The sequence below is a fragment of the Phalacrocorax aristotelis genome, chromosome 4, assembly GCF_949628215.1.
Source record: "Phalacrocorax aristotelis chromosome 4, bGulAri2.1, whole genome shotgun sequence".
NCBI lineage: Eukaryota > Metazoa > Chordata > Aves > Suliformes > Phalacrocoracidae > Phalacrocorax > Phalacrocorax aristotelis.
In genome coordinates, this window is record NC_134279.1 from 38,118,737 (window position 1) to 38,132,975 (window position 14,239).

A 14,239-nucleotide genomic window follows, 5' to 3' on the forward strand; every position below is an offset into this window, starting at 1 on the left:
TTTTTCCTAAAAAGTGACAGTTTCTGTAAAACTTGCAGAAGCTCATGAAATTGTGGTATAGCTTTAGGCTTGTAGGAGAGATTAGGTTACTTGTTTAAAGTTGATTCGTTTAAAAAAAAAAAAAAAAAGTAGCTTTTTAACTTACCTTCATGTAAATTCTTTGATAAGTTATAAGGAAGAGTGATGCAACGATAGGCATAAGCGAAGGAGATGACTAAACAACAAGAGTCCAGAAGAAATCTTATCCAGAAGAAATCTTCTGGACTGATGGACAGTGTTGGGTCTGGGGCAGGTTTTCCCACATGTATTGTCTTAGTCCAAAAAACCCAGCCTCTAGAGTTTTGGGAAAGCTGAAATTGAACATTCAACTTGAATCCAGCCTTTCAAAGGAATCATTTTGCCTTGAATAGAAAGACTCCCATCCCCAGAGTTAGTCAGGCACAGTAACTTTCAGTCTCAGGGCTGATGGGGTCACTTTATGGGGAGGAGACGTGGGAGAGGTGTGTAGTGCGAGTGTGACTGTGTCACATGTGAAATAGATACCCTGCGGTGAGGGGGTAAGCGGTACCAGCTCTTCTGGTGAACCAGGAACTGTGCTCATCCCCTTGTGTAAGTACACTGAAAGTTGTACATAGTGACATGAGCTGACTAGTATTTGACACTTCTGACAGGTGTATTTTGTCTAATATTTCTTTCCATTGTTGAAAAATATGGAGGAACTTTGCAAGGTGCCTCATAAGCTCTTCTCTACATCTTCAGAAATACTGCTTATCCCTGGGGGTGGAATTGAATGGAATGAGTTAACTGAATCCCCATAAATAGCCAATCATGAAAGGTGGGGTTTTTTTCTCATTTCCCTGTTAGTCTTGAGTAAGGTTTCTATTAGTAGGGTGAATACAGAAGAGATGTTGATTTTCAGCCAAATTACTCTAAGGAGATTATGCTCTTTCAGGAAAACCAGAATTCCTAGTTCAAATATTTTCATTGCAGTATACTGTTGTGTAGTAATTTAGGACTATTTATTTGAAGACTCTGAAACTGAAAAAATACCAAATAGGTATTTTTTATTCCCCCAGTTGTTGTTTTGAAGTGATTTGTTTTTATGTAAATCCAGTCTATTAGAAATCCTTCTTTTATGCCCTCAAAATATTTGAAGTAAATCATAAAACCAGTGCTGCCTATTGAAGAGTGAAGCCTTTGCCATAGGTTGGTTAGGGAAGATACCAAGTAACAAATAGAGGTCAGAAGGAAAACTATCAAGTGCTCTCTCACCAGTTTTCTGTAATGTATTGAGTGGTGAAATGTTTGTATTTGTACAAGAGTAAGAAGGGGGGAGGAAGGGAGAATTTTTCTCCTGTCATTTTTGAATATTGGTCATATTTAGTGATGCTGTTCATACCAATGTTGATTTTTTTTTTTTTTTCAATAGTGGCTTCACTCAGTGCTGAAAAGGCAGGAAATTCGCAGCTAACTGCTGTTTTTTGATAATAGAATTTGTTGTGTTTCTAATAAGAAGACATATTTTTATTTCTTGTGGGAAATGACACTTGCTTGTATCTATCATAGGTTGATTACATGGATGAAAATGAGGAGTATTTTCAGCGTCAAGCTTCTCATAGGCAATCTCGAAGAAGATTTAGGAAAATCAACCAAAAAGGGGAGCGACAAACCATTATTGATACTGTTGACCCTTATCCTGTGGGGAAGCCACCTCTCCCTAGAGGCTACCATACGGTAAGCTGTCTGTATTTTTGGTTCACAAAAACATAAGCAGGAAAATTAATGAAAATAAAACAATCAAAAAAGACTTGCTGGTATCTTTAAAGCAGCATGCTTCTGTAGGGAGGCTTCCCCTTAAAATACTGTGAAATTGGCTCCATCAGTATGTGAACATGTATGCAGCTTGCGTCTTGGTTCAGAGTTGAAAGCCTATTTCTTATAACTGTGAATGGCATGTATTATGTCTTAATGTTCCAGTGGTTATTTGAAATTGTGAAAGAAACTGTGTTTCATTTCCTTTTGATATTAAATTACAGTACAAATAGTTTAGTGTACAGCGTTAAAAGGTCAGTTAGTGAAGCACTTGTTCACGTATATGATAACAGTTATTGCCTGAAAAGGCTTGTGCTGTATTACAGTTGGTCAAATTCTTGGATTAAATCTGTCATTATTTTTTGGTATCCAGAACTTAAATGTCGAATTAACTGTTACTGGTGTTTGCCTCAAGAGCCCTTTATACTTGAGCTACATAGCCTGCCCATCACCAGGGAGATAATTTGGTCATTTCACTTGATTTCTTTTTTTGGGGTGTGGGGGTGTGTGTGTGTGTAATCTTACATGTTGAAAGTTTCCAGGCATTCTCTTGAGATGAAAATAAACTAATAATTAAAACTTATTCTGCAAAGTATTTATATGGCTTCTAAATTGAGAAAAGCTTTATTAATATGTTTGCTTGGTATTGATTTCAGCTATAAGCAAAACACTGGAAATTCTGTTTGTCTTTGGCTCTCATTTATTTAACCCCCAAATCTGCTAGAGCTATAAAGGCATGGGCATAAATAACTTTGTGCATATTTAATCTCATTGAGTTATTTGGGCTGAATTTTGCACAATGTAAGCCACATGCATATAAATTTGCAGGATTAGAGCTTCAGTGTTTTTGAAATGATGTCTTTGATCCAATGCAGTTGTACGTTTTTTCCATTTTTCCTTCTTTATCATTATTCCTTGACTTGTTTGCCAGTTCCCTGTATATCCAGTGTGTGTCTGTAAGTGTAGATGTTTGATTACATCTGTTAATTATACAGGCTTTTCCTCATGAGTTGAATAATTACATTTTATGCCAACAATTTGTTTTTGTTTATACAACAGCTTTTAATGGTTTAATTTTCAGTGCAGTTTTAATTGCCTCTAAATTTAATATGGATTGAGCCAGTTCACTTGGTTTGAAGATGAAACATTTTACTAGTCTTTTTGGAAAAACTAAATGTGTGGTATTGTACTTTGTAGGAATTACAGGAAGAATTACTTCTGTTCGTATCATTTAGATGTGTACGTTGTGCTTAGCAAACAGTTCTGTTGTGATTTTGCCTAACTCTAGAAGGGCAATATTTAGATTACAGTGCTATTTGCATTTGTAGGTCCTTGCCTGTTGTATAAATTTCACTTTAGGTATGCCTAATGAGTTTTTGTAAGCTTAACTGTTGCTAAGAGCAAAAGTCCATTGTGTGCCATTCCGTTGTGCGAGTTCATAATGATTTTGTGTATGTGTTGGGAACTTCATTGCAAGGAAGATTTCATATTGAGTTGGAAGAGATTGCCAAATAAACTGTAAAATCTACAATAATTACAGTCAAATGTTGCTTTAAAAAGTATAACATGAGGCATATGACTGGTGGGATTTTTTTGGTTGTTGGGTGTTCCCTGCTGCCCCAATCAAATAGTCAGCTAAGCGCAAATGAGATTTACAATGTAGTCAAGACTCTCCATGCTGAACCATTCCCTCCTATTTTTACAGTATTTGGTGATCTTGTATACATTGTTCTCTCATTCACTTCTATTTATATTATTTCTATTGCTTTAACCATACATGTTAAAGGCTGCATTGTCTTTTCTCCCTTCCTATTTTATGTCCCTTGACCTAATTTTTTAGTCTTAATTTCTGGAAAAACTGACTGAAGAAAGCAGGTGTGGTTTTTTCTTTTTTTTTTTAAACACATAGGAATTAAAAGCATTTTATAGCACATATCCATTCTTTTGTCAGCGTCTGTCAGGGTCTTATCTTTGGTTCTACTCTTAATGCTTTTTTTCACTTATTCAAAATTAAAAATGCAGATGTTCAGATATTGCAGCAAATGATGTCTTGAAGTCAAACTGAAAAAATTAATATGATGCATTTGTTTTCAAGTTTGCTCTTCCTTGTGGATGTGTTCTGGTTTAGGTGTTAGGTACATGAGATTCAAAGTAATAAAGCTGCTTTGATAGCATCCTCAATCTTCACAGAATGTGTAATTTGCTTATATTTTGTTTTACTCTAAATCTGTAGTTACCATGTTGAATGATTATTTTTTGTTAAATTATTAATACTTTATTTGCAGTAGTCTCTGAATACTGTTCTTCAGAAAGTTCAAATAGTATTTTCTGAAGAAAGTTTTCTCTGTCTTTGTGAAAATGTAGAGCAAAATACAGAGCTTAAATGAAGATGCATGGCTGTGCTTTTCAAGAATTAAAAATTAAATGCAGTGGTCTCAGTTGTGGCATGGCATTCTGCAATAGAGTCAACTTGTAGGGGATGGTGGACCCTCATTAACATAATTTTAACATTATCTTCATAGTGGTGGAATGTACTATGGCATGTCTGATAATGTTCATCTTTTCCTTTCCTCCTATATGGCATTCATTTCATTTTGGCTCACAGGAATGCACTAAACCTCAGGTATCGTAACTTACTGTGTATGGTCCACTAACAATTTACTTGCGCGTTTGCAGTGTGATACCATAATACTGACGCAATGCTATGACTAAAACTGCCTCCTAGCCTTTGCTTTAGTACTTGAGCAATCTCATTATGATGTTAAAATACTAATGTAAGTGTGGAATTTGGTGACAGCACAATGTCTCTTGCCCAGCTTGATTGACTTTTCTTCCTTGCTCTGATGTCCTGAAATTTAGAGAAAATGGAGAACAATAAGTAAAGGATATCTATAAAATGTCTAGTGTTTGACAGACGCTTTACTCAAGTATTTCTTCCATGACACAGAGGAGTACATCTTTGATTTTGATTTAAAAAGTAGCCCCTCTGTAGCTATTCAGTACCTGTAAGTCACTAAATAGAATATGGCAAGGTTAGCACCAAAGATGTAACAGAAAGTTTTCCGTTAGCTGAAAACTTGTAGCAGTGCTTCTTACTTGTTTTCGGTTCTGACGATGTGTACTGATTAGGTGTAAAGCAGTTGCATTTTAAAGACTCTTATCAAAGTATGTGTAAATGGCTGTTATTTGAAAGGCTGAAGGGTTGGACACAGGCTTGTCAAGCTAGGGAGAAAAGCGTGCCCGAGTGGGTCTAGTATCTTGGAATGGCACCAAACCAAACAAGACATAGAAGTTTTGATTGACATCGGATCTCAAATACAGTCAAAGTAATCTGAAGATCTGAGTGACATCTTTTAAAGTTAAATTGCATTTGTAATTGCTTTTGTAGATGTCAAAGTGAGTAAATACTGAGCATCCAGCAAATACAACATTTGATTGATAAGAATGTGTTTTGTCAAACTGCTAAATGTCTCCACTCTTATGGTGGAGAAATCTCTTGTGTTAGAGCTGAAAAGAAATTAAAAATATTTTCCTTTAGTCAAAATTCTTCCTTTCCTCAAATATTACTTTGGTCGATTCTTCTGATATTTGTATCAGGAAATGTATTGATTTTAGAAGTTCCTTCTGAATCTCGTTGTTCAATTCATTTCTTTAAAAGACTTCGAAGGTTCAGATTTCAATATGGTTCCGGTATGGCAAATTATTTCTGTGCTGAAATTCTCTTTCTTCAAGAAATATCCTATGTTTCTTTTAGGAACCCAGTTCCTTATCTTGAGGTCAGTGCTCACCAGTTCTTCAGTGGAATGAGCCCCATGTAAACCTACGGTTACTAAAATATTATGGCTAAGAGTGAAAATGTGTTCCTCAGATTATGATAGGAATTTGAAATACTTCATAATATTTTGATAACTTACCCTAATGCTTGAAAGATGATTTGAAGTAAAATCTAATCTTGCATATCGTACTTAGGCATGTTACTTTTGGAAACAGTGTTGCTGATTTCTAGGATGAGGAAAATAGAAACTTCAGAGTGAATGGTGATAAAGTGAATGTGTTTTATCAGACTGATAAAATGGTTTCCTTTTTGCCACCATTTGTAGTTTGGTAAAATGGATCTGTTCTTTTTCAGAGAAGAAAAAAAATCCTGATAAGTTGAGGCTGAGCTTTTCTTACTTGAATCTGGAAAACCTTGTTCAGATTTTTTTGTAATAGAAAATTTGTGCTTGTACTTTTAAGGTGTCAGAAACTGTCTTTAGCTAGATAAGTGTAACATCTTCTTACTTAATAATAGAAATTTTAACTTCTGAGAGTGGGTTTTTCTTTTGTATGTATCTATTCTTAAGGCTACTTAATGTTTTCTGTGAAAAGCCCTTGTTTTGAGAGACTGGACTGAAAGAGTGTGGACCCTTTCTCCTGAGAACTGACATGGCCTTTCTTCTGCTTTAGGCGGATTTTTTTTCTTTAATTTTAAAGTAGAATAGTCACCTATGGAGTGAATTTTAAGAAGTGCAGACTTTTCTTAAAATATCTTATTACCAGTAACTTTGTGGCTGCTATAGTGCGTCTGTGAAGAATTGGTCATGCCTGATCTGGATGTTGCTGCGGTGGTTACTATGTTTTTACTTTGCTAAAGGCAATATATCAAGGCTTGCTGGGGAATATTTAGAGAGATGCAGGTAGGCCTGTAAATAAAACGCTGAAGAACCTGTGAATACCCCTAGACAGAAACTATGGTGTGTGATTTTTTTTTTATGCTGTGAGAACCTGTCCAGATTTGAATTCGTTAACAGGCTTATGAAAACTGCAGCTAGTGCATCCTCATCCAGGCTTTTTAAAGCTAGCTGCTGAAATCCCTGCAAAGGGGGTCTCTGTCTTTAGTAGCCTTTCTTATCCCATTTAGCTTGAGATTCACGTGAGGTGACAATCCGTTTACCTGGTGTTGGAAGGAAAATTGCGGTGGGCATGGAGCCGTCAATAACCCCAGCTTCTTCCCCAAATTACAAGCATGTAACAATTTTATCCTCGCACACTGTGCTATGGAGGCAGGCATCACGCCGATGTGATAAGGGCAGACAAGCATTGTCCTTCTGGATTTTATTTGAAGGAGGTGATTGAAAATTTGAGTGAGGGTTGGAAATGAAAGCATGTCTAATGTGGCTGAGTCAAGTCTCATCTGCAGCCACAACTTCCTGAAAAAAAAAAGTATGAGGGTTTTTTCTAGCATTTAAAATAGGTTTTTAAGTATTTGAATTTGCTCACCTTGAAAGTCAGTAACAAATTTCAGAAACCTTGCTCCCTGCCCTAGTCTTCTCTTGTAATTAATAATTATTGCAAAGCATTGGCAAAGTAGCCTTTTTCCCTGATACCATTTGCATTCACGTTGTCTGCTGAGAGTCTAAAAAGTCCTGGATTGAAAAAAATGCACGTTCAGGTTGCTCTGTTTTATGAAACAAATTTAACTTTTCATGTGTTTGCGAAATTACAGTTTAAAAATCAACAAAGCTGCTGTTTGACATATTTCTATATTTAGCAAGGGTTTAAAGAATATGAATATTAAAATTTTTTGCCTGAACTTAATGCAAAATCATAGTAGTTTTCCTCTCTTCAGTGTGTGTGGCTACTGAAGTAATGTGGAAGTTTACAAGATGACAAGCAGTGTTTTCTTGTGGTTAATACAGTAGATGAGAATTCAAAAAAGCTGGCTTTATTTTAGGACTTTCTTACAGATGTCCAGTATAATTTGGGATGAGAATTAAGGTTAAAAAACAGCATAATACAATTGTTTCTCTGCATGTATATTTATGTTTATGTTGTAAAATACATATTATGGTTGTCTTTCTATGGGCCACTACAAAAGATCATGAAATACCTGATATCTGCTTGCTTCTCAACAGTGTGGACTTCTACAGTATTGTGATATACCTTGCTATAATGTATTCTTGTTAGTGCATTGTGTTCTAACAGTAAATAGATGCCAATATAGTAGTGTATTTAGCCATCTGTATTGCATACAGAATTTCAGTCATTTCTGTTTAAATCAATAGGAACAATTATCAGATACCAAAACTACAAGAAATTGGTTGAATACTGTCAATCTTTCAAGCCTGTAAACAGCTGTAGATTTTCATGTTCCTTGTGATTTTTGGATTATTTAGCACTTTCATTTTAATACAAGTTCACTTAATAAAACAAAAAAAACAAACCACAGAATCAGTTGTGAATATTCACATTAAGAAGAATGAACCACATCTGAATTAATTTGCCAAGTCTAGGAAGATTGCTTGAGAGGGCAGCGAACAAGCTGTGAACACTGAAAGTTTGACTTTATGCAAAGAGATAAAGCATATGAAGACATCGTGGGGAAAAACCATTTTTTAAACATCCTTGACCTTGGAAGTGTTAAACAAGTCTGTTTACAAAGGAGAAAAGGCACAGAAAAAACTGCTGGCGGTTCTAGTGTCAGGTATGCTTGGTAGTCAAAAATATTTAGGGAAGCAGGATGTTTGAGGGTTTAGAGAGTTGTATGAGTTATTGCAGCTGAACCTATTCAAATAGATTTAATTTTTGAACTTCATGCTAACTTAGTTTTCCCCCAGATAGAGGAAAAATGGGAAGAGCAAGGAGAAAGGAAGCTGAGACGGTCCTGTCATGTGCAATATGCAAAATGAAAGCTAAAGGTCACTTCACTTAAAATAAATAGAAATTGAACTGGACTCATTCTGTTCTTGGTTATGAAACTAATTCATTTAAGTAATGTAAGCACAGAAATGGTATTCAAAACATAATTGTACACACCCCTAAATTTGCAGTGTATTGCTGATGGGAGGTGGCATGGTATGTGAGGGTGTTTTGATCACATGTTTGCACATGTGATTAAACATGTTTGCATGTTTGCATAAATGAATTTCTCTAGTGATAACATACTCAGTTTAAAATAATTTATGTAAAATTTCTAGTTTTTATATTTAAAATAAAATATACTGTATTGATCCATTAATAAAGGGGCTAGTTCTTAACATTGTCAAGTGCAAGTGTCCTTTTACCAGGAAGGATACTTATTTAGTTGCTTTTGTTCATTTACAAAATTCAGTGTGCTATTTCAAAAGCAACTGTTTTTATTATTCCATGGTGGTGATAATCTAATCATGATTTGGAATGCGATTGATGTGTGCATCATACTAGGGCTTAGTATCAAATACTAAACTGATATACAGTCTGTATATGTAATGGTTGAGCGCATGCAGTAATGCTAATTCCTGAAGTGTGTGACTGTGTTATATATGCAGGTGTATTTTTGAAGTGATATGCTACAAAAACTGTAGGGTAACTTTATCTGAAATATGAAAATCCATTTTTTGTATAGAAGTTGGATGTTTCTTCATGGGAACGTCCACTGGTAATGTTATAATGACAATACGTAGTTCCTATCCCTATGTTCTGTGTTTTGTAGCAAAACAAAACCTTTTTAGCCATACGGCTTCCTTCATCCATGTTGTAAGGGACTATTGCTGTTAGAAGCTCTGCGTTATGTTATGTATTATTGTTAATATATGAGCAGTGCTATCATCTCATTTTGTGTAGCACCCGAAGCAAAACAAAATTGTTTGTTCATCATCCTTTTAGTAATGTCTACTGGCAAGCTAATGCAAAATTAATGACACGCAGTGTGTTATTTACTCAACTTGCAGCTTCTGTCAAAGGATGTCTATTTTTATATATTACATCACCCTTTCTGCAGAACTCGTATATCCATTGGGATTTACTGTTCTTCCATTCCCTTTGGAAGGGCTCACATTGATGTCATAACTGGATTTGTAATTGTGATTAGATTTGGAAATTCAAAGAGAAACATTGAAGCTATGCAGTATTTTCTGCAACTGAAGTGTCAGTAATATTACTGAGTTTCCTTTTTTCAGTTATATTACTGACACTAGGTCCTGTTTACAGCTTGTAGAGTTGCCACTACTTTATGACTACACATACGTGAAACCTTGGTTAGTAATAGCACAGATTTTCCAGAGTAGCATGAGTTTTTGCTTTTACTGACTTGTGATGTGGTCTTTTATATTACATAAAAGATTGCTTTTCTGGGATGTAGGGTATAAAACTAAATAAATATGAGGTTTGTAATCAAAGCAGAAAGATGTTTGTGCAGCAGAAAAAAAAGGATTTTTCATAACTCTTTTCTAAACTGATCATTGCGTAATGTAACTAAGTGGTGGAAATTCAATATTTGTATTTAAACTTGATTAGAGCTGAGGAAGATTAAAAATCCAAACATATATATGTGTTCTTAAGTATTTTTTAAATAGGATATCCCCATTAGTGTGAGGTTGTTCATTTAGAAACAGCGTTTTCATACAAAGTATGAAACACATGGGGAAAGGGGAGATCTGCCTATGCATTATACTTGTAGAATACCAGTACAGATTGTTTCGACACAAGCATCTCTATACAGATGAACATCATGAGTGATAGTCCTAATGTGGACATATGTCCACTAAAGCATGGAAGGAAGCTGTCAGTTCATTTTTTCCCAGGCATCCGAGACACTGTTACATGACCTGTGCTGGTCATAGTGACTTAAAGATAAAATTATTAGTATTTGGTATCAATCTTTCTACAAAAGGTTCTGTTTCTGAGCACTTTTAATAGTGCTTTTGTATTTGATTTGAATAATTTAAAACTATCACTTTGCTGAGTGAATTTCAAAGCTCTAAAAAAACCAATAAAAGTTGTAGTTTACATATCCTGAGCAACTAAGGAAATATGTATAGAATTGAAACATGGGAAGGATTGAATTGGTATTTGAAGAAGGCCAATGGCATCCTGGCTTGTATCAGGAGTAGTGTGGCCAGCAGGAGCAGGGAGGTGATCCATCCCCCTGTACTCGGCACTGGTGAGGCCGCACCTCGAATCCTGTGTTCAGTTTTGGGCCTCTCACTACACAAAGGACATCGAGGTGCTGGAGCGTGTCCAGAGAAGGACAACGAAGTTGGTGAAGGGTCCGGAGGACAAGTCTTACAAGGATCACCTGAGGGAGCTGGGGTGGTTTAGTCTGGAGAAGAGGAGGCTGAGGGAGACCTTATCGCTCTCTACAACTACCTGAAAGGAGGCTGTAGTGAGGTGGGTGTTGGCCTCTTCTCCTACGTCACTAGCGACGGAACGAGAGGAAATGGCTTCAAGTTAACATCAGGGGAGGTTTAGATTGGATATTAGGAAAAGTTTCTTCACTGAAAGATTTGTCAGGTATTGAAAAGTGGTGGAGTCTCCATCCCTGGAGGTGTTTAAGAGGTGTTGTAGACATGGTGCTTAGGGACATGGTTTATTGGTGGACTTGGCAGTGTTGGGTTAATGGTTGTACTTCATGATCTTAAAGGTCATTTCCAACCTAAATGATTCTAAGTCCAGAAGGCGAGTTTTTATTTCACTTTCTGTTTTGGATTTGCAAATATTTCTTTATTCTTGGACAACTGGCATATGTTAGTTCCTCACTGGTCTTGTAGTTGTCAACTGTGAAGGGGAGGGGATAAAAAACCCACAAGACTGTTTCTCCATATATTGAAATATTGATGTTATAGTCATGCCTAACGGCTTCACCAAAGACTGGAACCTATTCGAACACATTACACATGAGCCTTCCATGACGAGTTCTGGTACATGAGTATCAAACAAGTTTGAGATGAGAAAGGAGGAAATCAAAGGCAATGCAATAATTTAGTAATAAACCAAGAACTGTAACCTGCAACTCCTGGCTTCTAGTCTGGAGTCACGATCTTACAGTAATTTGTGGAAATATATTAGAATAGTGATAATAAATTAGAAGTAAATTGTATATATTTAGTTTAACGTAACTTGGATTTTCCTGTATTTGCAGCTTTGTGCTACTTGTAACTTCTGCTATGTGGAAAGAATGCTGTAATTTCTATTTGTGAATTATTTCAAGATATAAAAAAAGTGCCAAAAATCCTTTAAAATGAAATATTTCAGAGTCAGAGATTGACAACATGCTTAAGGAATAAAGGAGTTGACCAAGGTCTCAGGATAGATCTTTGAGGTTGTCTGTAGTGGTAGTTTAGTGCTGGTGAGTTTTCTGGGGTGAAAGAGATCGTGGTGCTTTGGTTTATTTAAAAGCTGTGTTTGTTTCAAGTGAAGGAAATCCAGTTGTTAAAATGCCAATTGCCCATTCAACAGAATTCTAAGCTTTTAGTTGAGACTCAGTAGCCCAAGTTACAGATGCAGCAGTCCTCATCGTACTTTCCAGGTAGTCTTAATCCTAAAATTCAAGTAACGATTTGTCTTGGCCAAAGGTGCTGGTTAGGAAAAAAAAGGTGGAATAAGTTGCTTTATTTAAACACTAATGAATCTGATTTTCTAAAAAATTTTCTAATAAAATTTTCTAATGTGGAAACCCTTTTTACTTTACTGGGTAGGTGTGTATATTACAGAGCCCTGGCAGTCCTGCTAAAGTGCTGTTGCCCATGCTTGCGTCTTCTGGTAGGTGACAGCTCAGTTCAGGGGAGCTAAGAAGTCCGTAGTAAAGAAAGGTAGTTACTCTGAGTTTACCACAAGGCTTGTGTGTTAATTCTTTCCCTTTCCTTCACCACCTTGCTAACATGGTTATGTAGCCATACTCAGGTCACTGTGAAACAAAGTTGTTCTTAGATGTGAGGTTGAGCACCCTTGAGGACTTTTTAAATTCCTGGTATTTTCACATCTCTGATGGAAAGAGGTTTGGTGTTCTGGTTTTGGGTGGGGTTTTTTTTTTGTGTGTGTGTATAATGAAGAAAACTTATGTTGTTTTAGGTAAGGTGTAGTCAAATCTTAGTAGTCTGTTGTATCAGTAATGGGTAGGAAGAGCTGGGCTTTATTTTTGAGCGGCTAGTATTAATTATCTTTTAATTTTCAGGTAGTAAAGTTTTGGCCTGCACCTGGAACAGCTGGCAGGTGCTATGTGTATTGATGTGGCTGGCATAAAAACTACAAAGATTGTGCTCTTGCTCTGTTTTGCATTATTTGTGTGTGCGTATGCATGTGCAAAACTGTAAAATACTTTACCTTTTCTTCCTTTCAGTTGACTAAATTATATTCTCTATGTGACTCTTCATCGCTGTAATGTAGTGAGTACAAAGGCCTGCAGCGAGCTGGTTTTAAAGTCTGCAAATGATCCATGGTGCACAAAAGAGTCTTAAAAGTAAGCAGCTGACAGCTTTTCTGATAGTAACTTTGGAATACAAAACAGTGTAGAAACAAATTATTAGGGATACTCAGTCTGGTGAGTGCACTTCTACTTAACTTTATTTAGCGCTTCTATATCTAGGTAACTAATCTTGTAATTGCAAGGGAAATATGTAGCGTTAAATTTGCAAAATGGGACATCCATCAGTTGATGGTAGTTGGCTCCCTGATTGATTTGGCTGGGGAAGAGGAGAAGGAAAGGGCATTTCTTAGAATTTATGTTAAGGTCTCTGTATTTTAAGGTTGTTTTGTTGTTGACTTTTTCCTGTCGAAAAACAATTTGGCTCATTTTGCTTGATACCTATTTTTAAAAGTAAGGGACAACTGAAGTTGCATAAGTTTAGTACTGATAAAAGCAAAAGGTCTGGGTAAATGACTTCTGTGCAGTTGCTAGAGCCGGGGCACAAAGCTCTCGAGATATGTTAGCGCATGGTGCATTACACAAGGGAGGATATGCAGCGGCACGAGGAGAGAGTTTTCCAAAAAGGAAAATTATCTTATGCTGGTAAACTGGTTTTTTAGTGTTGATTTTAATTGGGAACCCCTGGAGTAGGCTCTTTGGAGAGCCTCCCTGGATAAGACTGGAGACAAAACCAAAACTTATGTCCTTCCAACAGACAGCTGAAGTGAATGGGACTCTACTGTAAGAGCAACCGGCCCTTTCAAAGTTAAACTTCCTCAAAATACCAGAGATAAGTAGTTAGTTACCCCAGGTGATACCCAAATAAACATTCAAGAAGATGGACAGAAAGGACTCAACATCACATATAGTAGGAAAAATGACACACAATTTCCACCATTATTTGGGGAACCTGGAAACCTGACAGCAGACTGGAGTTTTTCTGTCAGTCCCCTCTACGTCTGCACCTTGAACGTAGTGATGAGAGTTTCAGCTTCTCCCTTAAAGCTGCTCAGTAAGTTGAAGGAAAACTGTTAGAAAGCATGTCATATTTGCCTAAAACAAAAATACTCCCCCTCCACTACTGCCAAAATGTCCCAATGAATAAACAACAACAAAAACCAACAGACCAGCTAGCATTTAGAGAAGATTGGAAAATCTGGTTTTCATTTGTTTTGAATCCATTCATGTTTCATACTGAAACTTTACATAATTGTTCCCCTGTCTTGGATGGTCTCAGACACATTCGGTTCCGTGGCCGGAACAATCCTTGTGATCAAAACGTGTCAG

General features: G+C 36.4%; 1 protein-coding gene across 11 annotated transcripts in view; it reads left to right on the forward strand.

The window, feature by feature from the left end:
- RAPGEF2 (Rap guanine nucleotide exchange factor 2) overlaps positions 1 to 14,239 on the forward strand; it is a 190,209-nt gene that overhangs the window by 98,996 nt on the left and 76,974 nt on the right. For 6 of the 11 annotated variants that reach the window (XM_075091045.1, XM_075091044.1, XM_075091040.1 and 3 more), the window contains 2 exons: positions 1,567 to 1,734; positions 4,418 to 4,435. In XM_075091045.1, coding sequence (XP_074947146.1) covers positions 1,567 to 1,734; positions 4,418 to 4,435 — 186 coding nt within the window. The remainder of the gene's footprint in view (positions 1 to 1,566; positions 1,735 to 4,417; positions 4,436 to 14,239) is intronic. The other 5 variants (XM_075091041.1, XM_075091038.1, XM_075091043.1 and 2 more) reach the window with 1 other exon arrangement.